At 36.8% G+C, this 27991-nt stretch overlaps 1 protein-coding gene across 1 annotated transcript in view; it reads right to left on the reverse strand.

The window, feature by feature from the left end:
- adgrb2 (adhesion G protein-coupled receptor B2) overlaps positions 1-27991 on the reverse strand; it is a 194837-nt gene that overhangs the window by 97165 nt on the left and 69681 nt on the right. The window contains exons 3-4 of the mRNA XM_087787570.1: positions 7295-7375; positions 4473-4661 (exon numbers count right to left, since the gene is read on the reverse strand). Coding sequence (XP_087643696.1) covers positions 4473-4661; positions 7295-7375 — 270 coding nt within the window. The remainder of the gene's footprint in view (positions 1-4472; positions 4662-7294; positions 7376-27991) is intronic.

Below are 27991 nucleotides of genomic sequence, written 5' to 3' on the forward strand. Positions count from 1 at the left end.
ACTGCACCAGGCCCATGTCCTCACGAGAATCAGTCTGCAGAGTTGTGTTCAAACTATATTTAAATTTGATGAGCTTAGCTTAGCTGTACTTCATATTTGTATTGTTAGAAAATAGAAACAGACCATAATCAAGCCAAACCAGGAGCTCAAGAAGATGCTGCACTTCTGAAAATAGTTTCAGTCACATGTTCCATTGTTTCATTGTTTCATGTTGAGGTCTTCCTCTACAAAATGCAGTAAGTCCCTCATCATGACCCCGAAGTTATTACTTTATAAAGTTATCCCCCATCTTGGCGAACAAAGGGTTATGAGAGCGGAGTCCATTATGATGCAATAATGGTCTTCACTCCTCCTTAAGCCAGCTGCAATGACACCCCGCTTTGTTTATACAACGAATCCTTTGGAGGTTAAGACTTCTAGGATTGATGACACGCAGTGACAAACCTCAATGCTTGACCAATCACATCAGTGTTTTCAGTGGGTGGGTCTAAGCTCATTTTCTAATGTAAATATTTCAATGAAAAGAGAGTTTTGTTCAAACAGACACATACTGATGAGAACAATAGAGTCCAAGATCTTTTTAAGAGACATATTAGTTTTTTCCATGTAAAATCTGAATAATCTGTAAATACTTAAATTAAAGTATACATCATTTCAAATATTACTTTACATATAAAAACGATGAAGTTAAGCTCCGACGACAGTTGTATTGATAAATGTAAATGAAAACTACACATCAAGTAAATATAAAAATATTGAAAAAGTGTGGATCACTTGTTTTTATCACTACACAAGTTAATTATTATTAAATAATGTTTTTCCACTAATTCATCTTAATCGTTCTTCTAATTACATTTGTTGATGTAGCTGCTGCATTAATCTGAATATTTCAGATCCAACAGCCTCAGAAATAACTGACCAGTAACCGGCGTCACGATGCAGAGCACATGTTATGTGGGTGTTTGCCCTTAGAGACCCCGGAGTACAGAGGTCAATTATTCACTACTACTGTATATATGCTCACAAGTGTGTGTTTGCCATAAGCTGCTCGTAGACAGAGTGCCATACAGGACCCTTAATGTTGTGCATGAGTGAACAGTGGTAGGGGTGGTCTGACAGCGTTTGACTGCTTGCTGACCCAGGAATAGTCTGTTCATAATGCACCATTGTACTTTTTAAATGTCACTGATTTCATGGTAAAAGAGCAACTACAGTATAGGTTTGAACCCTGGAGGAGTAAATCAAGGTTTATTTGTTCACCGAAAAAAAAAAAAAAAGATTCAGTGTTGCACATGAGTTCTGGAGTTGTCCATAGAAAAATATAAATAAAGTAAATGATTCCTTTTTTGACTTGTATATATCCTGTATATGCATGGAGACATTTTTGTGCGATATTATAATATGATCAAGGTTTAAGACAATCAATATCATTATAAATATATATATATATATATGTGCATTTTATTTTATTGTACAATTGTAATTATTCAGAACACATTGTTTTATCCATGGCTGCGTTGCGTTAAGGACATCACAGAGCTGTTTTGTTGCCTAATTTATTCATTTGTATCTCTTTGCTAAAGCCAATCATTAAAAAAAAAAAAAAAATCCCAAATCCACTCAAATATATAAAAAAGGACTTGTCAATGATGTAATAGATGAATCAATATGTATGTATTGAAAAGAAAAAACATTAAAGCGGTGGATTAAATGATTTCCTAATCCAAGGAAGAATGATAAATAAATGCAACATGTACAGCTTTAATCTTGTGTAAATGTGATTATAAGATTAAACTAATTGTTGATACCCACCTCAAAGTGAAGCGATGGCATGAAAACAACATTTTTACTCATCCATTGAATTCAGTTTATCAACAACTTTTCAAGTCTCTTTGCTTAATCCCCTGCAATCTAATTACAGTTTTTATTCCTTCTTCCAGGCAATCCCTGTAGTGCCTCTACATCTCTCCAGAATCCAGTCAAAAGACTTGAGTGCAGCGGTGTGAGAATTAAATAATTAATGAAACTTAAAAAAATAGCAACCAATATCCCATCAAAGGACCAGCGCAGGATATTAATATCGACACAGAATGCAAAATGAGGCACTTAGACATACAAAACGCGCTGGTGCATTAGCATAAAAAAAAGAAAAGATTAGCATATGCACTGACAGAAATAAATAAATGAAATAAATAAATATTGGTTCCACTTTGTTCACTAAGTCGGGGGGAGGACAAGAGAGTAAGGATGCCGCAGTGCAAAAACATGTGAAGGCATTTCTGTTTGAGAACATGTAAAAGGCTAACTTTCGAAATCATTTGAAGATACTCACATTTAGAAAAAAGAATGAAAAATTGATGGTGAAATTAAGCAATAATGTATTGATTGCGTTAGTGATAGTGAAGCTTCATGAAGCAGTGCCATGTTATTTAGAGATCAGTAGGTGGCGCCATCGGTTTAAAAATGATGTTTTAATAGAACAGTTGTTCAAAACAAACAAAAATAGTGCAGAGACTGCCATCTAGTGGGCTCTGAAAATAATGACACTGCTTCATGAAGCTTCATCAGACCATCACTACCAAGTGTAAGAACTAACATTTAAAAACTCAAACTATTATTAAATCGAATGGGCAAAACACCAAATAAGGCAATGTACATATGAATAATTAAATAGACATTCTTTAATATTGAAATAAATGAATATAATTAAAAAATAATATAGCAAACAACTTGAATACTAATGGACACAGCTACATATTTTAGTTTTTAAGTACAACATTTGGGTATTGATTCATTTTTAAATCAATCTTGTTGTATAACTTATTGAGTATTAACTACAAAAGTAGAAGAAAAAGTCTCTCATGCAAAAATGTGGTTAAATAATAATAAATAAATTAAATATATCCTTTTTTTTCGAACAGTGAAGGGAAGTGTCCATCGTCTAAACATTCATCCATTCATGCCAATTTAACGTGCAACTGTTAACTTCGATCAATCGCCTTTAGCTTTAGAGCCATTGTTTAATCTGCAGGTTCCTCTTTTATCATCCTATATGAACACCATTCCAGGGCAATATGTCACAGTAGCTCTTCATCATCTTTTGTTGTTCGCATTGGTCATATTCGGGTCATGATGTAACATTTTCTTTCCACTGTTGAACTGAACTGGCTGCAGCACTCATGTATATTCCAGCCTAAATAAGCTATCACTTTCATTATCGCAGCTCAGCACACAACATTTGCCGATTTTTTTTTTTTGCTGAGAAACATTATGTTTTGCTTTATGATCCACTGATTGGGAGGCTGAGTATTACCAGTGGATTAAAGGCTGAACAGACGCGGGGAAAGGGGAGAGCTGCTATTATACACGATTTCAATCAGTACATTTAAACAAGTTCAGGACAGGAAATACTTGAAAATTTCATCTAACAAAGCCTGATGCTGGCAATCAAATCAGTTGGATCGGTGCAGAAATAATGTATGTTACTAATGGAAAATGGCTGAGGTGCTCCTTGTGCCCCTGTAGCCTTTCGCTAACAGAGAGAGGAAGAATACACTTACCATGATTGCCAGACCATATATAGTCAGATATGTTTTAGGGTTACCTATGTTTAGAAAAAGAAACCCGGGTCGGATTATAAAGGACACTTTAAAAATGGGCAGATAATGTTATCTTCTCCTTCCTGTTGAGGACAGTTATTGAAATAAAAACAGAGTATCTAGAGTTCCAGTCCAGGGTCCTCGTCCTACCTTGACATGAGCCGATGAAGCTTCATGACGCAATGTATCTTTTAGAGGTCAGTAGGTGGCGCCCTCAGTCTGAACATGTAAGGTTTCAATAGAATAGCTTTTCAAAGCAATTGTTTTACAGAGCAGAGAGTGCCATCTAGAGGAATCCCAAATAAGGATACTGTTTCAGGAAGCTTCATCAGCTCATCTCTAATTCTAGACACCAGTGCTGAGAACGATTTGGCTAAACCGCAGTTTGCGAAAAGACTATGTTGAGCTAAGTTCTGCACAATTGTACAATGTTTATGTTCGTTAGGAGGAACCTCACTCAAAAATATTATACCTAATTTTTCTAGTTAGATTTCAAGGTGATTATTGAAAATAAAATAGATGCATTATTTTTCAATATACTTTATATCTGGCAAAATGATTTCAAACCATCTTGTCCATGGGAAAATATGCTAAAGAAAATGCAAAAGCGACCACAAACACGTTTTTTGTGAACTCATCACAATGTGTGATATACATTTGTTGAAACACACGATCTAGATCTGCCAGCTTCCCCATGTGTCACCATGCTGTGTCTTAAAATTATTTCTGCAGAATGTACAACACAAATCATCAGTTTTAAAGTTTATTTTTCTACTACTTTTTAACTATGCTGAGTTGAATTCTACATGTGCTAAATTCATGCATTTCATGGGGCTTTTAAATAAAAAGCATCGAATACAACTAATGACGTACCTGAACTAATGATCCCTGGCTCTCCTGGACATGAAGCTGTGTTGTTGCACATACGTGATTCTCGCAGGGCACCACTGCACAGTGTCCCATAGGGGGAAGAAACACATGATCGTGTTCTCACTTGCCAGCCTTGCCCGCATGTGAGGGAACAAACGCTCCACTGTGACCACTCTTCTGCTGCTGGGTCACCTGATCAACAACAACAAAAAAAAAAGGGCAGAAAATTTTAGCTTTTAGGAGACTACATCAAGGAAGCTATCCCATAGAACAAGTCCTTAAGTAGGTAGCATCTGGAAACTCACTTCTAAGGATACAAAAGCAAGGATTTAGGGGCACAGCTTTAGCCATATAAGAAGGAAATCAATATTTATTGAGTCAAACATCATAGAGGGATGGACAGTTCTTATTGTGCCGATGAAGCTTCATGAAGCATCGCCTTATTTTCAGAGATCAGTGGATGGCGTCCTCTCTTTAAAAATAATGGGTGGTTTGCAATAGATTTATTTATTTATAGAGCAGACAGTGCCATCTAGTGGGTTCTAAAAAAAATGAAGATAGTGTTTCATGAAGCTTCAGCACATCACTAATGTTTAGTCGCAAAGCTTTTTTTAAAACCCTCATTTTAGTCTTGAGTGGATCACCACATTTTAACACTTATAATTGGATTATTTCTTTATCTGGGTATACGTCTCATAGATGTTTCATCTTCTTTACCCCTCTTCATCATTATGCTAACCATCTTCGTGGAGTTTCCTCTGGCAATCTATTTCTTTCTCTTACCAAGTAATTAGCATCGAAGTCAAATCTCATGCTATCCCTTGAGCAATTTGTATAATTTACTTTTTTCTTCCGTTGGATATTGTTTAAATACATATTTCATATGAACTTACATGATGTGTTTGACTTCTTATATCCATGAGCCTTGCTAATGAATATGATATTAATAAAATAAACATAATTCAATATAAATACATATTCCAGTTCAGATCTGCATTTTAAATATTCTCTAGTCAGGCCATCATCTAAAAATGTATACGATCTATAGATGATTCTTTGCACCACCAGCGTTATAGGAGTCCACAATAAAGCATCCCACCATTCTCCAACCCTCTGAATTGTTTATGAGCTTCTTGTCCTTTGAAGGCATCATCACATGGCGAATAAGGAAATCAAATTAATTGCATGTCTGTTAATCGCATTACATCTTCATTAACATGCTCTGAGTCAGGGCTTAAGCTCATCACAAACGCCTGGAGGAATGGGAAGAGGCACGGTGGGGGAGAAAAGAGAGGCAAGACCAGAGCGAACGGGTATCCCATACCTCTGGAAATCTCTCTCCCTGCATTATGTGCAAAGGTCTGGGCCTATGTAAGGTTAATAATGCGCATGAAGTTGAGGGTTTAGTGTCGTTGGTGCAGCTAAGGTAATGTCAGGCATTTAAACTCATCGTCCACTGCATTTATTAATGAGACTTTCATTGTTTATTTTATGTATGATTTCATGAATAAATTATCAGCTCCTTTTAAACTCCATTAATTATGTAAAATCAAAAATAGAAAAAGTTCACTCGTTGACGTACGCAAATGCTAACACTCGAGTGGGCAAAGCTGCCCTGAATCCAACCACGACTCGCAAGCGACAATAACTTGTCATTTTCAGTCGCTTTTTAAGCTTTTATCATCATTGCAAAGTGGGACTGTGCTCTCATGCACAGATTTCTTGCTGGGTGACAACCTCTAGCACTCACAGGATTGGTTTTTGCATGTCAACGTGAGATGGGATTGGAAGTGATGGATCGGAATCGATGGTTAAAGGAGTGACCACTAGAAGCAGGAAACGAGAGTCTTTAAATCACATGTTCAAGTCTTTTGGTAATTGCATTGTTGATTGTATATCATGAGATTTCGTGGATGTCTGAGGAAAATGACAAACCGTGGCCAAATAATAAAATAGTAATACATTTTAAAGGATTCAATTCACATGGGATAGGATTTTGTTGTTTTTCACGATGGGCTGGATAAGTAAATAAAATTTCATATATACACAAATCAAAATCTATGGTAAGGTACGTCCAATTATGATTGAACCATTAAATTAGAAAAATAGACAGATTTCCTTCCATATATATGCTCATTTTGGTAATTCCAAGGTGAACAAATAGAATCAGAAAACTGGAAAAATGAAAACATTTCTCCAATTTTGTTGAAATTGAAACCTGCAGAAATTCTGGAAATCTCCAATGTATGTTCTACAAATCATACATTAGAGATTTCCAGAATTTCAGCTCCTTGCGCCAATTGTAATAGGAGTACAAAGAGGGGCCCGGCACCCCACATGAAAATTGAAGTCAGATTTCAGATAGATTCATACCAAATTTAATTCATAATAAATAGGGATTATTTATATCCATTCAGCTTCTTTGGGAAATTGTAAGGCCAAAGTCAACACATGTATATATATAATATATGATCTGAAGTGACATCAACATGCAAAGGATATGCTCTTAGACCAAATAAGATTAATTAAATATGATTATTAGAGTAGAAAAACGGAAAATAAATAGTAAGACATGAATCACACAAGACGGTTATTATCAATTTTTTATATTGATAATTTTTTATTTCTATTTAAACATCTATTAAAGTTTTAGAGAGAACACTCCTGATCTTATCCATGTTGACCAAAGTGTAATTGGGATTTTGCAATATTTTCTTGCATCACCATTTGACAAACTTTGAGAAAAGAGTATGTTTGCTGGATTATATTCGCACATTGATCAAATAGAGTTCTCCACTGCATGAAGATCAGCAAAGACTACGTACCTGTTTGAGCCTGAAAAACACCTGGCTGGTCAGCTGATCGCGGTCTTTGCGTCTTCACCTTCAGATCATCGTCATAAGGATCTAAAACACATAAACTGAACGTGAGACAAATTTAAATTATAAAATTGATGCCTGGTACTTTAGCAATAGAATCTACCAGTAAAGACTGATTTAATTATTTTGTAGAATAATATTTACTTTAAGTGATTTTTTTCACTGATAGTACATCTTTACCAAAATATGTGTAGGATTTATAGGCTTTGAAAACAACCACTTCCTTACTAATCCTTGAGTTTGGTTCTCTTGCATTAAAAAGATCAACATCACTACAAAAGGACTGTATAAAAAATGTTCATGCCTAGCAGGACTCTTTAGAGAATCAGAATATTCTATTCAAGATCTATCATTCAATATACAAACTCAAGGTCCTCTTCAAAGAAGTAATTTTTCTCATAGATATTTCAGAAATAATGACTTGGACATTTTTGTGGAAAATAAGCTCACTTTTAAAATTGAATTTATTTCCTTATTTTGTCCTTCAAAGCCTTGAATCCACCTCAAAGCTTTTCCTTTTTCTCAGATTAAGGGAATTCCACAAAAGGAAAATATTGAGTGAGAGAAAGTTGTGATGAAAATGAAATACAAATAAATTAAGAAAAAGCCTGATTAACTAGAAAAGATTGTGACTACTTCTGGGCGAATGGTTTCTAAGCTTGATTAAGGCAAAAGAGGCTGTGATAATGTCTGATGCCAAATAACAATAGATATTAAATTCGGAAGATATTTTCCACTAGAACCCTTTTTAATGCCCGTGGGCTACATGTACGCACACACAGGGATCTGTTGAGCAACCATGACTGAGTCTCGGCACACTTCCTGGGCAGTCATCCTTGTGCTGTGTGTGCACTGTAGATTACAAAGACCGAAAGTGACTGACGTTTCAATTTCCTCACATTAGCCCATTAAAAGAGTTGACCTCGAACGTAACACAAACACGGACAGACAATACATCCAGACTTCACTCTCTAAAGCAGACTCACACTCCACTGGCTCGGAAGTGTGCCGGGATTTTTTGTCACAATTGCTCAAAGAGGCTTTTTCTTTTTTGTTACCAGCCTTCTAATTTAGCCGGCTGCAGAAAACAATGCTCGTCGGACTTTTCTGTTAACTCAAGACAACAGTCTTTCCCTCCTAACTCTATCAACTCTTCCCTTGTTATATTTGCTTCTCTCAGCAGACCAAAAGAAAAAATAAATCAGCGAAAGAAAAATCAGTTTTATTGACCGTGTGTCTGGGTATCATTCTGTGATTCGGAATAAAACGGAAATGTGCTTGCATGACAATAATGGCGACTACTGTGAAAGTTACAAAAGGAAATTGAGTTTCGTTGAGAGAGGGCCAAAGGACCGGTAATGAAAAAATGTGGAATACATTCTCTTTTGATAAAAAACAATACTATAAAAGATTTTGGCTAATGCATTTGCTTGATAAAGTTCTCTTGTTCTCTGCATTTCAGTAAGTTACAGTGTTGGGCAGAAAAATGACACAATGATGACTTATTGTATCCTGATCTTTACAATCTTTAAATATTACATTTTCTATTACACGTTTTGTTGTTGGCAAATGGTGGTTTGCCTTGGGATTGAGAGCTGGTAGAAATCAGGCAATAATTCCCACCCTTCTTAAACGCTGGGCTTACCATAGACCAGCGTAAGCTCGTTACTTACATTTGCTAGTATAACTTGACATTTCAATTTTAATCTACAATTTTGGTTGATTGTTGGTTACTCTCTTTTAACCTGCTGGATCCTCTTGTGAAGTCGGACATCGAACATAGTGAGTTGAAATTCCTTACCAACAGACTTAGCAATTATTATTTACGGTCTGTATATATATATATTTAGTTAAAAATACAAATGTATTTTTGTCTGTGAAAATTCCACACGCTACTAAGCTATGACAATAAGGATACATATATAGGAACAAGGAAACAAAGAGAACGATGAGAATAAAACAAGGAATAAATATTTTGTTTTTTGTGTGCTTACTATATATATAAAAAGTAAATACCTTACTATGGCAGATGTGTCAGATCAAGCAAACTATTTTTGGTATAGGCCAAGTATGGCTGTGCTGTAGCGTGATGTATCTCTCTGTTAAGGAAATCAAACTTGGTCAGTGAGTCATATTTCTTTCCACAGTCACACCTACTCACTCAGGGTTCTCAGGGATTCAGCACGTATATGAGTCAGAATCATTTCCTGGCCAGGAACTTTTCGTTTTATGTAAATATAGTAGACATATACTGTATATATTTTTAAATGTGTAGCTCTGTCATGCCATTATAAGTACAATACTTTGAGGGACCTTTAATGGAGAGCCTGGTAAAGTGACATCTACATTTTAAGGGCTAAAAGAGATGCTGTTTTATTGATGATTTGTTTGGTCATCCAAAGGAATAATGATTACAACCAAGGTTATCACAACAAAGACACCCTTCTAGGCCTGTCTTATGGTACTCAATTTGTAACTATGTTTACCTGCAGTACCAACATATCCATGTATGTGGATAAACATTTAAGCCAGTGGTTTTTATCAATTTTTCAGTTTTTTCTTATCATCTGAGCAACGAAAAAACAAATTGCACTATAATAGCGGGAGAGCAAACACTGGCTACTGCAGTGAGAACAAGGCAGACCATATTAGACCCAAAGTATGTGCGGAAATTATTCCAGCCAGTACTTTGGAGACGCTTGGGCCAATGAAGGACAGCAAATGGATGTTGTATCACATAAAATGACTCTGATTGAGCTTGCTACTGCTATTGCTTTATCTGTATTTCTTCCTTTCTTTTTCTTGGTAGGTAGGATTTAGATTGAAACAAGTGAAGCGTCTTCCTAAGTAAGGATCAACTTTTTCTTTTATTTCATTGTTTATTGCTTTTTTTTTCAATGCATTCTGTTGATCCTTGGAAGGAACACTGCGGCACAAATGTTACAGTGAAAAGGCCCCAAATCCATTTAAAATAAGGATTGGGGAACTCCAGACTAGAAAGAAAACATGCACACCCGCAAAGAAAGTTTTCAGCTTGCTATGGGAGTTTGAACTCGGAATATTCTTGCTGAGATTGCGACAGTGTAAACTGCTGCAAGACTGTAACATCCATGAACAAATTTAGAGGGAAAACTAGGTCATGTCCGCCCTTTAAAAGGCTCAAAGAAATCATGACGTACCCTCGCTGTGATGGAAGAAGACAGTCATTGCTTTTCAAATAAATGCCTTCAAAAATTGTAACAAGTGATTTCAAATGAATACAGGCTGTAATGGATCAGTACAGAATTGTATTGTTAATGGTCTGCTAGAGTTTGTGTTCACGTCACATTGACAGGATGAAAAGATTGCAAATTGAGCGTCGACATTAAGGGCTTTATTCAAACTTGTTCTGCTATAATCCGATTCATTTAAAAAAAAAAATGTTTCATGAAGCTTCATCGGCGCAACATAAGATAGAACTCCAGGTTCTCTATGTGGTGGCGTTTCACTGCAACAGGAGGTACATGGGAAAAAAAACTCATTTAGTAAAGCCGTCTTTAGCCTGGACAAAGCAGAATTCTGAGGAAGAGGATTGTAGCAGTCAGTAAAAACCGTAGGCCCTTTTGTCAGACTGATCCAGGATTTCGACCTACTTGGGGAATTGTATGCATATGTGTAGTTACAGAATGTATATGGTGAAAAGATAATACATGTTTGTTAGCTTGGGAATGTTAGAGGATCAGCGCGTCCAGCCTTTCTCTGAGCTTCATATATGTGATTCTCAGCAAGAACAGTGGCTAACACACAAGCACGCGTGCACAAACACACACACACGTTCCTAAGCCATATCAATTCTCAGCTTATAGCTCTCTGGTGCTGTCCATTTATTTCAGGGTCCATCTGGGAGAGCCCAAACTGATAGAAGCAAAACATAATGGACTTTTTAAAAGCTATTGGACAGACAGACTCACTCCATCTCTCTGGTGTTCATGACTTTCTCTCACGCCGGGTCCCTCACGCAGTAAGAGAATACGGTTTGTTGGGAAAAGAAAATATATTTGTCTCACGATGGGGATGTTTGGGTCATTTTTCAGCCACACAGGATGGCTTTTGTTTCACACCTACAGCAACACACACAATTGCACATCTCTGGAGTCAAATTGGTTTTGCTTTATTTGACTTTCATTTTTAAATTGGCCGTTTTCTCTTCTTTCCTTTTCTCTCATCCAGTGTTTTGAACTGAAGCCTATTGAACTGGACTTCTTTTGTCTCGGTTCTGTAACAAGGAGATTGGGATTTAGAAGAATGTGACGGACTTGGATTTAAGCACTGCCAAAATGAAAGGCCAATCAATGTAAGGACGACCACAGCGCTTCATTAAGAGGAGAGTAAATAAGATTACACAGCATTGGCCTGATCAAATGCACAGTCCATTTTATGCTGAAATCCCTGTACAAAAAACACTGGCGCTTCTCAATACTAATAGAGAAACTTTAAAGGTAAAAGTGGCAATTAAATTAAACGAGATACAGAAAAGGTTTTGCATGTAGTGTGGAGGTATGCCTGGTAGGGCAGCACTAGTGTTGGGCTGATGAAGCCTTATGAACAGAACTCAATACATATTTAAACTCACGTTACTTGTGAGGAGGACGCCAATTACTGAGCACTAAAATAGGACACTACTTCACGAAGCTTCACCAAAGCTACCTAATGAGTAAGTTACAGTGTTTGGCAGAAAAATTACACAATGATGACTTACATATTACATTTTCTATTTAACGTTTTGTCGTTGGCAAATGTTGGTTCGCCTTGAGACGGAGAGAAGAAATCAGGCAATCATTTTCACCCTTCTTAAACGCTGGGCTTACCATAGACCAGCGTCAGCTCGTTGCTTACTTTTGCTAGTATAACTTCACATTTCGATTTGAATCGACAATCTTGGTTGCTTGTTGGTTACTCTCCTTCACCCTGTTACACCCTGTTGTCACTAAGTGAAATCGGACTTCTAACATATCGCCATCTCGGCTCCTGGGTCTTGAGTTTAAGTCTTACCAACAGACTTAGCAATTATTAGTCATGATCTAAAGTTACTTTTATTGTATTATTTTATTATATATAAATATATAACATTTAATTTTAATTTTATATTTTATATTTCACTGCCATCACTACAGAAAAAAACAGCTTTTTTTATTACCACATAGCAAAAAAGCGTGTTCTGATTCAGATTATTAAGACCATATTTCATCTGACACAGATGACATGCTCATAGTCTTGAGATATCAATTTTTCTTCTTTGTAATTACAGAGGAATAAAGAATAATCAACTGCTGAACTGATTTTCTTGCACTGCACAAGGGAATGAGGTGACTGAGGGCTTGTAGAGTCTTGAGGACAAGACTAAAACCATAAATCAGTGTCAGATGCCAGTCATGTGTTTGACAGGGAGGCAAGTAGGAGTGAAGCAGAATGCTTGGCTCTACAGTGGTAAGAGACAGCTGTGTTATAGTCGCTGACTTGCTTTTTTTTTTGTCAAATTGGCTTCAGTTTTAAATTGTCCCCAAAACATTGTTCACTGAAAAGGAAAGCTTCAAATTCATCTTTATGGTATGACAATTTATAAAAAGTAAAATGCCAAATGAAGTAAGACCTGCTGCTTAACTAAATTTAACTTTTGTTCCCTGTAAGACCTGTGAGTAAACCTAATAAGGGTCCCTTAATTTGATCCAAATTATAAAATAAACATAGTTTAATTAATTCAAATTCCATTGAAAGAACATGTTTGTGAATGCTACTCTTTTTGGCCAGAGTAAGCACCATTGTTTTTAACAGTGTTTTCTATTTACTTCTCCAAGGACTGCTATGGCCTGATCACCTCTTTCAGCTTGCTCCTAGCCTCACCAACCCTGCAGCAAAATGTTCCAGGTAATTTCGCCCGAAGAGAGAAAGTGCGCTTCGCTGAACGAGCACTTGGATAAAAAGCTGAGAGCATTTGGGCCACAAGACTAATCAAAAGAAGTCTATAGCATTGCAGCATTAAGTAAATGCTAAGACTAAAGAGTACATTTCACTTAATAAATCGATACGAGGAATAGTCTACCTTTGTTCTTCAGGGGGAAAAAAAACAAAACGATAAGTATTTAACAGGTAAAAGATTTGATTTTCCTATGGTATTGAAATACAGTCCTTATATTTTTGGGTTTTTTTAACTGTTGAAGAAAAGATAATATCAAAATATGAGTGCTAAACTAAGATAAATATTCCCTCTAGGAGATTTTTCACTAAATCCCTTTAATATTTTAGTTGCCAAATCAGATGAAATTGGGGGATTACAGCCCAACTTGAAGTTTATGTGCATACAAAATGACCACCATGTGTTTCTTTTCTATGTGTGTTTTTAGTAAACTTCTAAACTAGTTAATAGTCAAGTAAAAATATTTAAAAATCAGGACAAATAAGGCTCAGAAAAACAAGTTTTTAACAATTATTAATTTTTGTCTTGAACTGCTTAACAGGTTGCCATGTCAGATTCACTTGTAATTGTAATTCACTGCTATAGTCTACCCACTGGTCAGTAGTGATATATAATATTATCACAGTAATAAGCTCTTTTCACTATAACTAACTGAACAAAATTGTGTCAAGCAAAAGTAATGACGTAATAATGTCAGACCTATATCTTTTATGGACTTACCTTTTGTTTTCTAACAGCCTAAAATGCTCTATAAAAGGTTGAGGGGAATATACTCCGATTGTATTCTTATTTGGCAAGAGTACATATACAGGTATATACCACAATAGTACTCGTACTCGACATAAATATTAATAACCAGACTGAGAAGCAACAGGGATTGAGGTTCCTCATGTGGGTGCTTCATTTACTTCATAGACTAATTATCCATGATGAAATGTAATCTAAAAGACGGACATTCAACATGTTTTTAATTAATATAGTCATAACAGTGATTCATAGCACTCTCACTAAACATCTCCTGGCGTAGCCCCTCGTGCACATTGTCTCACCCACACAAAAGATTATGCTGAAAGAACGTTACTCAAAGTCCATAACAATTAAAAATAAAATGCAACAGAATAATAATGGAAAAACATAACTCTGATAAAGTGTATTTATTTAAACATTTAAAATTCAAATCAGTATCAATTTCACTTTAATTTAACTTTTTTTTTTACACATTTTACTAGCTCTCGAGGATGACAAGGACCCGCTGGTGCTGCTTAAGCACCGTTTTGGGAGCTTCACCTTCAAAAGTCGCAATTTGCCACAGATATGGGATACAATTATTTGGAAGGGACATATTTCTCCGTGTCTTCAATTAGGGACATATCTTCCCACCCTAAATCCACAATTTAATTTAAATTTTAAGTCCTTGGATGTTGTAGATCACGGTTCTCATACAGTAGATAATTGAGATCTTCTGATGGGGAGCTTCACACTCAGCAACTTTAACGTCATTACTGTAACACCAGGTATGGAATTACCTGTAGGGATTTATTTCCAATCTTATTCCACTTAATTTTTTTTTCAAATTATAATCTTTTTAGGATAAGCCTTATTAATGCATCTGCTCAGTTAGGGCTTACTTACCAGACTCGTATTTAATAGTCGAAAGAAAATCATTACGACCTTCCCGTCGCCTTCTTTAGGCAGCTTTTTTTTTTTTTTACTTGAACCTTGTGTTGTAATCTTGGTCTGTGGTCTCCATCTCATCTTGGCATCTATGAAGTCTACAGTGGGTACGGAAAGTAATCAGACCCCTCTCGATTTTTCACTCTTTGTTTCATTGCAGCCATTCGCTAAAATTATTTAAAAAAAAAAATGATCCTCATTAATGTACACTCAGCAACCCATCTTGACATAAAAAAAACAGAAATGTAGAAATTTTGGCAAATTTATTAAAAAACAAAAACTGAAATTTCACATGGTCAAAAGTATTCAGACCATACTCCATCGATATCAACTGACAGGGCAGAATTGTTTCATAAAACATTCTGGGGTTTGGTAACATCTTGTTTTTGGCTCCGACTGCAGTCTTTTTGACCCAGTAAGAAACGTCTCTACAGTATTATAATTGCCATGGTTATTTAAGTGGCTTTCCATTTTAAATAAGGTACACATGCACTGTATATGAGGAATTGCTCTTTTACTGTAGAGTCAAGAGTAGATGAATTATATTGACAATATTTTGTTTTCGAAATTCTTTAAATTCAAAGTTTTCCGATTATTGTTTAGTAAATCAGACCAAAAATATTTCAAATAATAGCACCAACTATTCAATATTGTTGTGCTTCTTGCTGAGCCAAATCAGATAAAATACAATTAAACGGCTTCTACACATTGTGAAATTCTTAATATTAAATATGCATCTTCATCATCCAATCACATCTCATGACTAAGATGAGGAAAATGTTTTACTGCTGGCTACTTTGCTCCCTGTCAGCTCTGGACCTCTGTGCACGTACGAGATTGAAGGGACTTTGGCAATCAGTGTCGTCTTGATAAGCTTATTGTCAAAATGTGATTCTTGTGATTAAGCCTTAGGCGTTTCTGCGAGCCAAGGGTTGATAGTGTAGCACTGTTACAATAAGGCTTAGAATAATAGCAAATGCATATTTTTAAATAAATCCTTTTGTTGTTAACCTTTACACAATAATGAAAAGGGATGTATTGTCAAAAATATACAAAAAAAGAGAAGCATTTTTAACATAATTGACAACAATACATATAGGTTTTATTTGTATACATTTTGATCGAAAAGACAGCAAAGGTGTCACTTTCCAGGGCTTCAAAAATCATGTTTATTTTTAAACTCAGCAAAAATAAATGGCTCGCTTACCAAAAAATAAATATGTAAATGTATGTCTTTTAACGACCTCTACCACAACAGCCGGTGCAGTATGAAATGTCATGATCACAAACATTGCTCTTGCTAAATGGGCTCTAAAAATAATAAGAAAAAAAACACATCGGAGTCGTATCAACACAAGCTGTCGTGTAAACAGACAAACTGCAACTTGTCATTCATGAGGCTTAGCTTTGTTTGTGACGTGGTGACGTCCGCAATTATTACTTTACTTTTCAATTCATCGCAGAGCTTTGGTATTCTTGAGAGCTTTGGTATTCTTGTGCCGAAAAGATTGTGTAGCAATTTGAAAGCAGCAGACATCTACAATAAAATTAATAGTTACTCATTATCATGATGTTGGAATGATTCCGGCAAAAATCCTGGTCATGATGAATATTCGCTCAATATCTATTGAGCTGTTCATTTCATCATAAGCACTGCAAGTGTATTGTATTGACAATCAAATAGAAACACACACACAAACTCTCACACACACACACACACACACTCTCTCTCTATTATAAGCAGTTAGTTAAACTGACAAATAACAGTTGGGATTCATTTAATTACTTTCAGTACATTATTAAAATCTCAGTTACAATTGGCACAAGAGAGTGTAATCTGTTTGGGGAAGCAGCTATTGGTTGTCTGACTCGGGGTCAAAACTGATATTACTGTGACAAACTCAAGCTTCATACCCGGACTTTTCTGCTCCATAAAATATGTTTGTTTCTAAGTTCTATTCCCTCATCAATCAAGTGCTGAGTACATGATTCAGCATGGCAGCGAAACAAAGTGTCGCTCTTACTTCTGCTGATTAGAGATAAAACTTTTACGACCAAACCGAAAAGACAGTGCAAACTCCCATTGAAACATCATTTTAAGAATATATTTTAAAGTTGGCCAATCAAATGCGTGAAGAGAGAAGAAGATGACACATGTATAGTATTTTGTTTTCGTACTATTGATCAGCTCTATCTCTGCACACATCGCCTGTACCCCTATAGCGTAACACTAAGATCAGGCAGCATATGTCAGTTGGTTTAAGAAGCCATGAGTGAAAAATAAGCTTGAATTAGATACAAAATATATACAACACATATAATGCAACTACAGACAACACAACTCTGACTAAGTCAATGTTAAATTTTAGCTGGAGAAAAATAACAACTTTTTTTTGGAGTGCTTGAACAGAGACAGAACATGGTCCATATATGTTGAATCTAATTTTAACTCTGACAATTGTGTATCGGACCCTGCAATCATCGGACAATGTAACAAAACCATATGTTATTGTCATCTGATGTATTTTCAAGGTCCTAGCAATGCAGTTAAATCCTTTTCTAAGGTTATTTTAACCTTTCTTTAAAGAGCAACTAATGTGGAAACCCAGCTCTCCTGACTCACTCACATGTTTCAAATGTTGAAGTCTTCCTCTCCAAGATGCAGTAAGTCTGTCATTATTACCATGTTTTGACTTATTACTTTGTAAAGTTCAGTGGGGGGGGCTTAAACACATTTTCAATATTCAATTAAAATAGAGTTTCTTACAAACAGACACATACTGATGAGTACAATAGAGGCCCAATATCTATTTAAAAGACACTGAAATCATCATCAATAGGTGACTCAGACGCCATGAATTCCATTGAGAATATTTGATGAGATAGTTCAAAACAAATAACAGAGAGTGGTTTGGCCTTACATCAGTTTTAAATCTGTCTCCCATTCAATATGGTGTGTGAACTATGGTGCAGTCCATGCATCATTAAACACATCAAAACAGTAAAAGCCCCCTTAAGCCAAGGGTTGATAAGGAAGTGTACAGCTGCCTTTAATTCGTACGCTAGTGTCCGTCGTTGCCACACATCCAAACCAACAGCTGCGTGCATGCATGTGTGCCTCTTCCTTGAATCGCTGAGTGCTTCATGAATGTGTGTGGGCACATCTGTGTGTGCTAGCATACCCAGGGAAAGGGTAATGAGAACCGCTGGGGCTCATTTAAACTACCAGAGTTCACAAGCAGAGGAGCGAGTCCGAGAGTCCTCCCAAGGCAAAGAAGAGCAAAGCAACGCCAATGCTTCCGAAACCGACTCTGGAGTCCCCGGTGCTGTAGGATTCCAACTCACTTCAAATCTACCCTCACCTCTCATGGGTCTGCAGCAGTGACTTGCTAAAAGAACGAAGTGGCATCCATTGGATGAGACTTGCCGGATAGTCCCAATGCTCGGCTAGGGCCTGCACCATGATGATTAATGGGTTATTTAATTCTGTTAACCAACATCTACAAAGCAATCTCATGTTTCATTGTTGTGAAACCACTCGTGGGTGTTTCAAAACCAATGGGTGATTCCATTCTTTGTATTTGCAGCTTTAAATTCATCATTTATAGGATGACCTTTGTTGGTGATATTAAGCATGAAAGTTCAGAAACACCCAAGTACCATACGTTTTAAAATCTTCTTAGAATGATGCAATAATTCATCTTAATCCACTATTCTTTGTTGTTTTGTTACTTAAGGGAGGGTATTCGGCAGAAACAGTACTTGATTTTAGGCAAAAGGGGAAACATAAAACTACCTCCTGACTGGTAGCCATTGTTATCGTTTAGAACAAATACAAAAGTTTAAACTATGGGGCTTGGCTTAAGATGGTCTCTAAATGCTTTAATAATAATAATTAATTAATAATATTTAACAGTTAATCTCCATTTTAGATGACAGAGGCACAGCCTTGCCAGCAGTGCTACCTTTAGATACCAAACTATAGTATATCATACAATAGTAGGACTTTAAAATATCTTATAAATTATCTTATCTTTCTACATATTTGAAGATAATATGTAGTCCTGAGTAATACTAAAAGAGGGTAAACACTGACAGCAGTTCTATTGACATCCCTCTTACAAAGTGTGTTCATGTAGCGAAGGCTCAAAGGATCGATGTCACCGCCCAGGATTAACCAACTTCAGCACTGCGCTGACAGGAGTTGAGTTTTTGGTTCTGAGGTAAAGGAGCTCATTGCTAAAGAGCACATTATAAAGGTTCTGTGGTTTAAGATTGGATTTCAAGGAAGAAGGCAGCAGCCAAGTCATACAAAACTTGGACAAAACATGAACTTTGGAGGTTTTGGTACATCATTACTGAAGTTAATACAAAACAACATAGTAAACCATAGAAAAAAACCTGTTTGGCAAACAAAAATTACAACTGTGAAGAGTGGAAAAAGGTCAGTTGGGCTGTCATGTGCTTTATTTGCTTTTAAGCATTGACAAAAATGCAAAAACATTTTCTTAATTTAATTTCTAATAATATACATTAAGTCATCAAAATTTGGTGAAAATCTTCCACAACCGTAGTCGACAAATTACCTAAATATAATTTAATCAGTACAATAATTTAAAAAAAAATACTAAAGCAAATCTAGTGTTCATGTGTGCAATTTGAAAAATAGAATCTGCTTATTTTAAATTGTTCTTTAAAGCACCATCACAAGTAGAGGTAGAAAAAGACATTTATTGAAACCAGCAGAGTAAATCATATCTTTTTTTTTTCTACCGAACCTTACCTAGAGATGGCTTAATGAGGTTTCATGAAACCCCCTTATGAGGATTCTTGATACAGGCGTCATCATTTTCAGAGCACAGTGGGTGGCAATGTCAGTTTACAATCCATGAGGGGTTTTATTAGATTACCGCTCCAGTGCCAAAGATTTTAGAGCAGAAAGTGCCATTTATGGGCCATTGGAAATGAGGACACTGCATCATGAAACCTCACGGGAGTAAATCACCACCATCATTATCAATATTCCATGTTTTTGTGAGTCCAAATGTCCAAAATCATTGGAACATGCACTAGCTCATTAGCACGTGTACACCTTTTTTTCCCAAATAGCAGTCTCCATCACCTTGCATTGATTTTCTGCTGAACAACCAACTTCTTAGCCATCTTTGTGGTGAAAGATTGACCCATGAGGCCTGTTAGATGCTCACCTAGCTTCACCAACGCACACACCCACGTGCACGCGCCTCCACACACACACAGGGAGCTATTCTGCAGCCTTTAGGGATCTCCCTGAAGTATTTATTGACTAAGGAGAGAATGTGGCTATTAATCTGACAGAAGCTTAAAAGCCTGTCACTGTATGTTTTTATGTGTGGGATTTAAATAAGGCCTGATGGTGGTGTGTGTTGGCCTGTGCCGCAATTTTACAAACTGTTGAGCTCTGAAGACAAATGAGATAAATGCCCTCTTCTAATTAAGATGAATGGCTTCTCTTTAGTGTGTTAAATAATTAATTTCGGTGTCAAAGACCCACCATTTGGCCCATATTATCCTTCAAGATGAAAAAAACAAGGTGGATCCTATACAACTCTCCATTCCAGCAAATTACCATCATGTTGTTACTTCTGCCAGTTCAACATCCCCGAGGCAAACCTACCGGCCTGACAGAAAAACACGATAATGAGACACCTGGAAGTGCGACGAGGAGAGGCCGGGGTAAGGAACAGGGAATAAAAGAGCTACAATGCAAGATGACAACAGAAATAGAACTTGAATAGAGTGAAATTACTCATTTGATGAGCCTTGAGAATCTACAATATGGAGGTCAAAAACAAAAGGCAGAGACAAGATTGTGTGTATATTCTTGAGTTTCTGTGAGAAAACCATCAATTTGAAAAGAAACAAATGCATCTCAGGGGCCTTGTTATTGTCGAGTCAATACGAGAAGCTATTATATTCTAAAGTACCCGAACCACAAAAATGCACAAGCAGATCAAAGAGCAAAAGTTAAATGAGCAATGAAAACAGTGCTGGACTAGCCTCACATTGAGTTCTCCCTATTCTTTGTCTTCAAATGTTTTATTTATATCGTCTAGGCTGCAAGTAACTTTTGTTGGCGAGCTCTGTTGCTCTTTAGCTTTGTATAATCTCTGTATTTGTATCTGTGTTGGTTTCTTTAGCGCCTTTGATACGTCCTTCGTGAATGATGGCATCGCTAAAGTGCTGCGAAGAGAAGCATTGGTTTGGTACGCATTTGATTCATGGCTGGTGTGAGAGGAATTTGCATAGCAGGCAGACTCGAGGCAGATCTGGGTCCTCGTTAGCCGGGTGGCTAGATACTTCATCATCATCATCCTCAGACTTGCCCTTCCACTGCAGACACCATGCCCTTGCTCATAATTACTCACAGTAACACGAAAAAAATCTAATTGTGGTTTTTTAGGAAAAATGAAAAATCCCAAAGGCTTGGCAGCAAGTGTCCTTTCCAGTTGCTCTATTAACTTCTAACAGTCAACCCACTTCAATAGAGAAGACCATATAAAATATACAAATTGATCTAGATACAATGTACTTGACTTTTCTTCACTCGAAGCAAGTCTTTGTGCTGTACAAATGTTAGTCTATATACCTTATAGCTTGGCTTCTGGTCTTTCAAGGGGTGAAGGTAGTTTTCAGCCTACATCATGAAATGCATCCGTTAGTTAAACGTAAATGTTCCTCTTTGCCTTGACCCATTGTGTTGAGCCGCTTTAGACCAAAAAGCTCCTCTTTACACCCGCAGATTTAGTTCCACTGTTGCTACAAGTTCCATCAGTTTGCACAGCTGGAACAATACAACTCCATGCATTTGAGAAACAGCAACAAGTCAAATCTTTCCTCTGTCGCCCTGCAAGTTCTCTCGCCTTTCGAATATAGGAGTTGAAGTTCAAATTTCTCCCAGAAACAAAGAACAGAAGCAACAACCATCTCCAGAAATAGATGCTAGATTTGTCTCTAGTAATTTGTAATAAAGAGAAAGTCTCCAAGAGGATCATTAAGGTGTCTGGATTAAGTCAGAATGAAATGAAAAACTTTGGAAATGTTTGTACTTCAAGATCGCTGATGACTCATTTTGCTGTGAATCCAAAAGGGATTTAGCCTCAATCATGATGCAGAAGCTTAATGTCCGAGGCCAGCCCAGTGCTCCACGGACCCAAATGTCCAATTGGCTGGACAAAGTCCAGCATTTATCAAATGATTGTCTAGTTCTGCTGCAGTGAAAACTGCTACTCTATGATCCCCGTCGAAGCCAAAAGAAGCTCAGCAACTGCATCAGTGGTGAGCAATTAAATAACGCAGAGATAACACCATGAGACTGTTGCCATAAAGCAAAATAAATAGTTAAGGATCAACAAGTCTTAATATAATGGGAACACTAAATCAACTCAAAATGAAAATGAATCTTATAAGATCAACCTAAATATGATAAAAGCCTTATTGATTATATCCTTTATTTAAAAAACATGTTTTCTTTAAATCATTTTGTACCAATTATAATTCATTTTGTTCTTTTTTTTTTCTTAAAACTGAAAAAAAATGAAGGAGAAAGTCTTTAAATTAATCTTTAAATCATATTAAGAGTTAAAGTAGTAATTCAAAATAAATTAAACAATAATTTTTTTTACATGACATTGTAAAACGGCCACAGGTCTGGTCAACACTGACTAAGCTCTGCAATGCTGAAGGGAACAATTAAAATGATGCTGTGTCAGTTTTACCCATGTTAAGAAGCTGATTCTGAAAAAGAAAAGAAAGAAACAGTCATACAAGTATTTTTACCCATTGTTTACTCTTATATGAAATGCTCCAAGTGCAATATTCTCCATAGTGTCTCTGTGACATCGTATTCAACTCGCTGTCGACTATCAGAAGGACCTGATTTTCTCTGTTCATAAATAACATTGAAAATGTTCTATTTTTGAATTCATTCATCATCCAAGTTGTCCCCTTTTGGCATCAGTAATAACTCCCTTGGTTTGTGCCGTTTTGTCCCAATGACGTACTGTCCTCACTATGTTTTAGTGAGGACAAACTGGCTGATATCTTACACCGTGGAAAATAAATATCTGGAAAGTCAGTCAAATGAGGCAGCGGTCCAAAATCCTGTCCTGCTATGATACTGTAGAGCAAAGTGAAACATTAAATCTTATTTCTGACAATATTTGTGTTGTGATTGGAACTTTGGGAAATTGTTTGATTTTGTTGTTAATGGTTGTCTCTCTTAGTGCGTCCTGCGACGGACTGGTGTCCTGTTCAGGGTGTCCCTCGCCTCTCACCCAAAGAAACCCTGCAACCCCCATAAGGTAATAAGAGGCAGAAAATGGATGGATGGTGTTTTTATGACTCAAATTCTGCTATGATAAAATGGTATAAATCAATTTATTATAGAGCAGAGAGTGCCACCTAGTGGGCGCTGAAAAAAAGGACACTACTGCGTGAAGCTTCATCAACCCTTCACAACTTGGTTCTGAGTTGTGCTGAATTGGTTTCATGAACTTGTGTCTCTCCAAACTTAAAAAAAAAAAATTAAAATCCAGTATCAATAAGAATGTCTAAAACATCAATAGAACATCATGTCAAAACTTAAGCTCTTATTTGGGTGTGTCATCGTGGCACCTCTCCGGCAGCGGTTAATAGGAATTTGAACCTGCCTGTCGATTTCTGTCTGTTCGGGTACCCCGTTTTTTCACTACCTCCACAATTCTCCGTCTCTCCCTGACAGGCTTGCTGCAGTGCTTTCGGGGACAAAGCTAGTTATAGAGGACATGCTGACGAGTGTCAATCGATTGAGAGTCCTAAACCACAGCATCTGTCTGGGATCTTCGTGTGAGCGTGCATTCTTCTGCCTCTGTGTTCTTCTGCTGGTATATAAGCAAGATGTCAGCACTTAGAAGGCCGATCTTACGGTCGTTCATTTTATTGTGCCCTTAAGGGTGTCAACTCTTGCTCTGTGGTTGTGCCGCGCTCGCGCTCGTGATGAACTTAGCGGTACATTTTATGAGCGGCGCCACTGCTGTTCTCCTTTGACGAATAGGTGAGCCCGGTACAAGGGAAAATGTAAATTTGAAGGCAGTTGTTCTCTCAGGACAAACAGAGGGGCATTTGGCTGGCGGCCAGGCATCCGAGGAAATGATGGATGAAGAGGAGAGGCTGGCACAGATGCAGATACCTCCATTAAAGAACTTACACGTTGAAAACGCCTCCTAGTCACACTTGACTAATTTTAGATGTGCACCCGCAACAGTGGCGTAGAAGCACTTTGGGCAGGACACTAAAGAAAGAAACGAAACGAGAGTCAGATGGAGACTAAGAGTGTTCCCTGAGTCTTAAATCCACTGTTGGTATCCACTGGAGTGTGACAGTAGGCTTGTAACAGCCTCCATGTTGATAAATCCCCGGCGTATTTCTTGCTCACAAGGAGGCATACCTTGCTTTATATACCCTGCAGTGAAGAGGGTGAGGTGAGTTTTATTCATTAATATTATAAATATTGATAAACAGGAAGGTATGCATCATGCAACCTTATTGTATACAAAATGTGCCTTAAACTGGTGATGCACGAATGCATTTTTACCTAAAATGTAAATCTTAGATTTTAATATTCTCATTTCCATCTATTACTAATGAATTATTAATTAATACAATAGATGTCAGAGATAATTGGACAAGCAAATTGAGTTTAAGGTTATTTTTATTTACTTTTAGGACAAGTAAACCACTATTTAAAGTTGTGTTAATCAAATACATACACCTGTTGACAATCTCTGAACATATGGCCAACCCCAAAGGCTGACAGTTATTAATGGATAATGCCATCCAGGAAAGGTATAATGGAGAAACAAATGACAGATGTTGTTTCTAGTCCACTTTCAGATAGAGAAAATTATTTTTCCATTTATTAAACACTTTTTGATATTTAATATAACCAAACTATGGACAACCTGTTTTGCGAGTAAAATGATATAAATAGTTTTATTCGGAACCATACTTGCAATGGCTTTTTCTATTTTCATGAAAGAAAATATTATGATTTCTATTTAGAAAGACTGGAAAAAATAAATGTATTTCACGATTATTATGTGACAACATCTTGGGAAAAAATAAGCTTCATGAAGCAGTGCATTATTATTTAAATCCCGTAGGTGGCGTCCTTAGTTGACAAAAATGAGGTTTCAATAGAATAGCTGTACAGACTGCTATACAGACAAGAGTGCCATCTAGTGGACTCTGGAAATGCGTATATCATGATTTAATGCAACTTCATCAGCCCAACACTTTTTGTAAATATATTCAGCCACACAGGAATAAGGTTGAAGGTTCCAGTCCACCCTGGGGACAACCCGAATTAGCACTCTGTCTTGTTCCTTTTTCCAGGGGGTTGATGGGTTTACTTCATCCAATCAGGTTTCTCCTCACATATGCAGAACATAAGGATTTGAACCGGCAGTAACCACGAGTGGTCTCTCATCTAACAATGCTATAACATCGTGAGCCTCAGCATGAACGTCAGTGTTTCTCAGTGGGCCTCATCATTATCCTTTCTTAGGTTGGATCGACATGGCCTCCTAAGACATATTATATTCTTTTAGAAGTGCCTGAATAATCAGCCTTTTCGAACATAGACAAAGAAAGAAAGATAAATAAAGAAGGCTGCACAGTTCAGCTTCCTGTAGAATTTGAAAAATATGATTTTTTTCTAATACATTTTCAACTTCAATTATTGCCAATTCCCAATACATTTTTCATATTAAGTATGCAATCAGATCAACTGTTGAAGCATGCCATATTTATGCAAGACTGGCATGTGTGTTTTCTTAAGCCAGTAGTACATGAATTGCATTGTCTTGCAATGATGTCTAAAAGCGGTCTCTTTGCCCAGGGATATATTTAATTGCCACTCACAGACTGGTGATGATAATAAGTGCTGACAAAAGGAGAGCAAAAGGAGGAGCGACAGACAGGAGAGAGTCACACTTCTTTTCAATTTATCTTGACCTCGCTGTGGATACATTGTCATTCAACTAAAAGGAATATAACAATGTCAAATGGAGTTGTAGTTCCAGTGTCACCATGTCTCTCATCCGAGACATCCATGTCAAACTTTTGTCTTCTGGGTGGATAAAGGTTTCTGTCTAAGAGACAGAAAAACTAAAAATCCAATCAATTTTTTGAAGGGGAAAAATCATCAATTTGCCACATTAATGATGTAAGCAATTTTGTATCGGACACACTTGAGCAATGAGTCTATGATCAGGATGTCGTATTATGAAAGAGAGAAAATTGTCAACCCTTTCAGACTGCCTAGAAAGCTGATTTCCTGCATGTCATGCTAGATTAACACAAATGTGTCCCCCAAAGGACACACTTAACATGAAGGACATCTTTTTGAATAAAGTGGGCCGGGTGAGCATGGCTGTATCATGTGTCACATTTGTCTTGAAGACTACATAAACACCTAATGACGTGCAGCGCGGTTTAATTTTTACAGCGAGGAAATAAATCGTATCTCGCAATGTTAAAGTGCATTAACATAATGACAGGCTATCTGTCAAACAATATATCACTAGCTGCTATCAAAACAACCCCCCTGTGTCTGCTTAAGTATGTCTCCCCTAACCCCTTTTTATAATACCATCTCCTCCAGAGGTAGATGAACGTGGCACCAAAAGCACCTTCAGGGTAGCATTAGATAATCACTGGATGTTGAACTGCAGTGGCACTTTCAGTATCATTTCGCCAGAGAGGTGACAGTTGCCACGTTCACTAAATCACCGCACTGTGCCAAAAAGGTAATTATACTGCCGTTGTAAATCTTGTTGATGGCCCTTCAAGTCAGATGATCTTCGCACATGCCTGCGTGTTCACATGTGATCATGGATGCACACATTAACCATGCAGGATCACGCACGTTCGCGCCACTGAGGATGTCAAAGCGGGCTCAGGTGGCCAGTTGTTTACCGCTCCCGTACAGCTGTTGTACATCACTGGACCACATGAATTCAAAAATCATCAATGTATAAAATATCTTGTGTGACACGTAACGTTCCGTTAGCAAATGTGCTGAAAAATAAGTTTGAAAACTTTTGTTACTCCACTTTAGCTGTGTGGATGGAACAATAGTGTTGTAACTATTTAATTTTGAGAGGGTGCATTTATAAAATGAAGATTACAATATTAGAAATTGTGATTCCACGGTTGTCCATTCGCTAGTAAAATATAATGGCATGACAGTTCAGTGGTTAATTAAAAAAACAATTAAAACTATGATTTAAAAAATAGACTAAGAGTAAAACATTGTCAGCACATTGATTCAAATAGTCATAGCTTCACGAAACTAAATATTTATGATCTTGAAATGGAAAATGGAATTTAAATGAGCACAATTAAAGATAAAAACTTTTAAGTTCCTTAAAAAAACAGTGATTGACAGATTGTGTGTTTTTTGGGACATTTTCCAAAAAGTTTCAAGGTCACATCATTTGTAGGTATGCATACGTTAAAAGTATTATTACCTTAGGGATACATTATTACAAGTGGAAATGAGTGGTATTTCTGATTCCTCAACTAGTGTGCTCACCAAAATAGTTCTATCTGCAATAACTGATTTCATATCACCCTCTGATGAGAACATTATACCCACTATCTGACTGAAAAATATGGTCCCCCTCATATATTGAACTTGTTAATAACTAGAACTCTGTTTATTCATGTTTTGTTTGGCTTTTACTTTGTTGTGTGTCTGTCTTCTGTTCCCTTATCCTCTTTTGTGTTTGTCTGAAATGTATGAGTTATCAACACCAGCTGCAACTAATGAAGCTTCTTAGTTCCAATACGACGTGTCGGATCATCCGTACTCATATGTTTACCTCTCTGATGTTTCTTGTTCTCATGCATCTCCTGGCACGAGAGCTTTTTCTAAACTGTGGGCACAATAACAAGGTAGGTTGTATTTGGGATGATTCATTTTGTTATTGAAG

This window comes from Callionymus lyra, chromosome 3 (assembly GCF_982586985.1).
Source record: "Callionymus lyra chromosome 3, fCalLyr1.hap1.1, whole genome shotgun sequence".
NCBI lineage: Eukaryota > Metazoa > Chordata > Actinopteri > Syngnathiformes > Callionymidae > Callionymus > Callionymus lyra.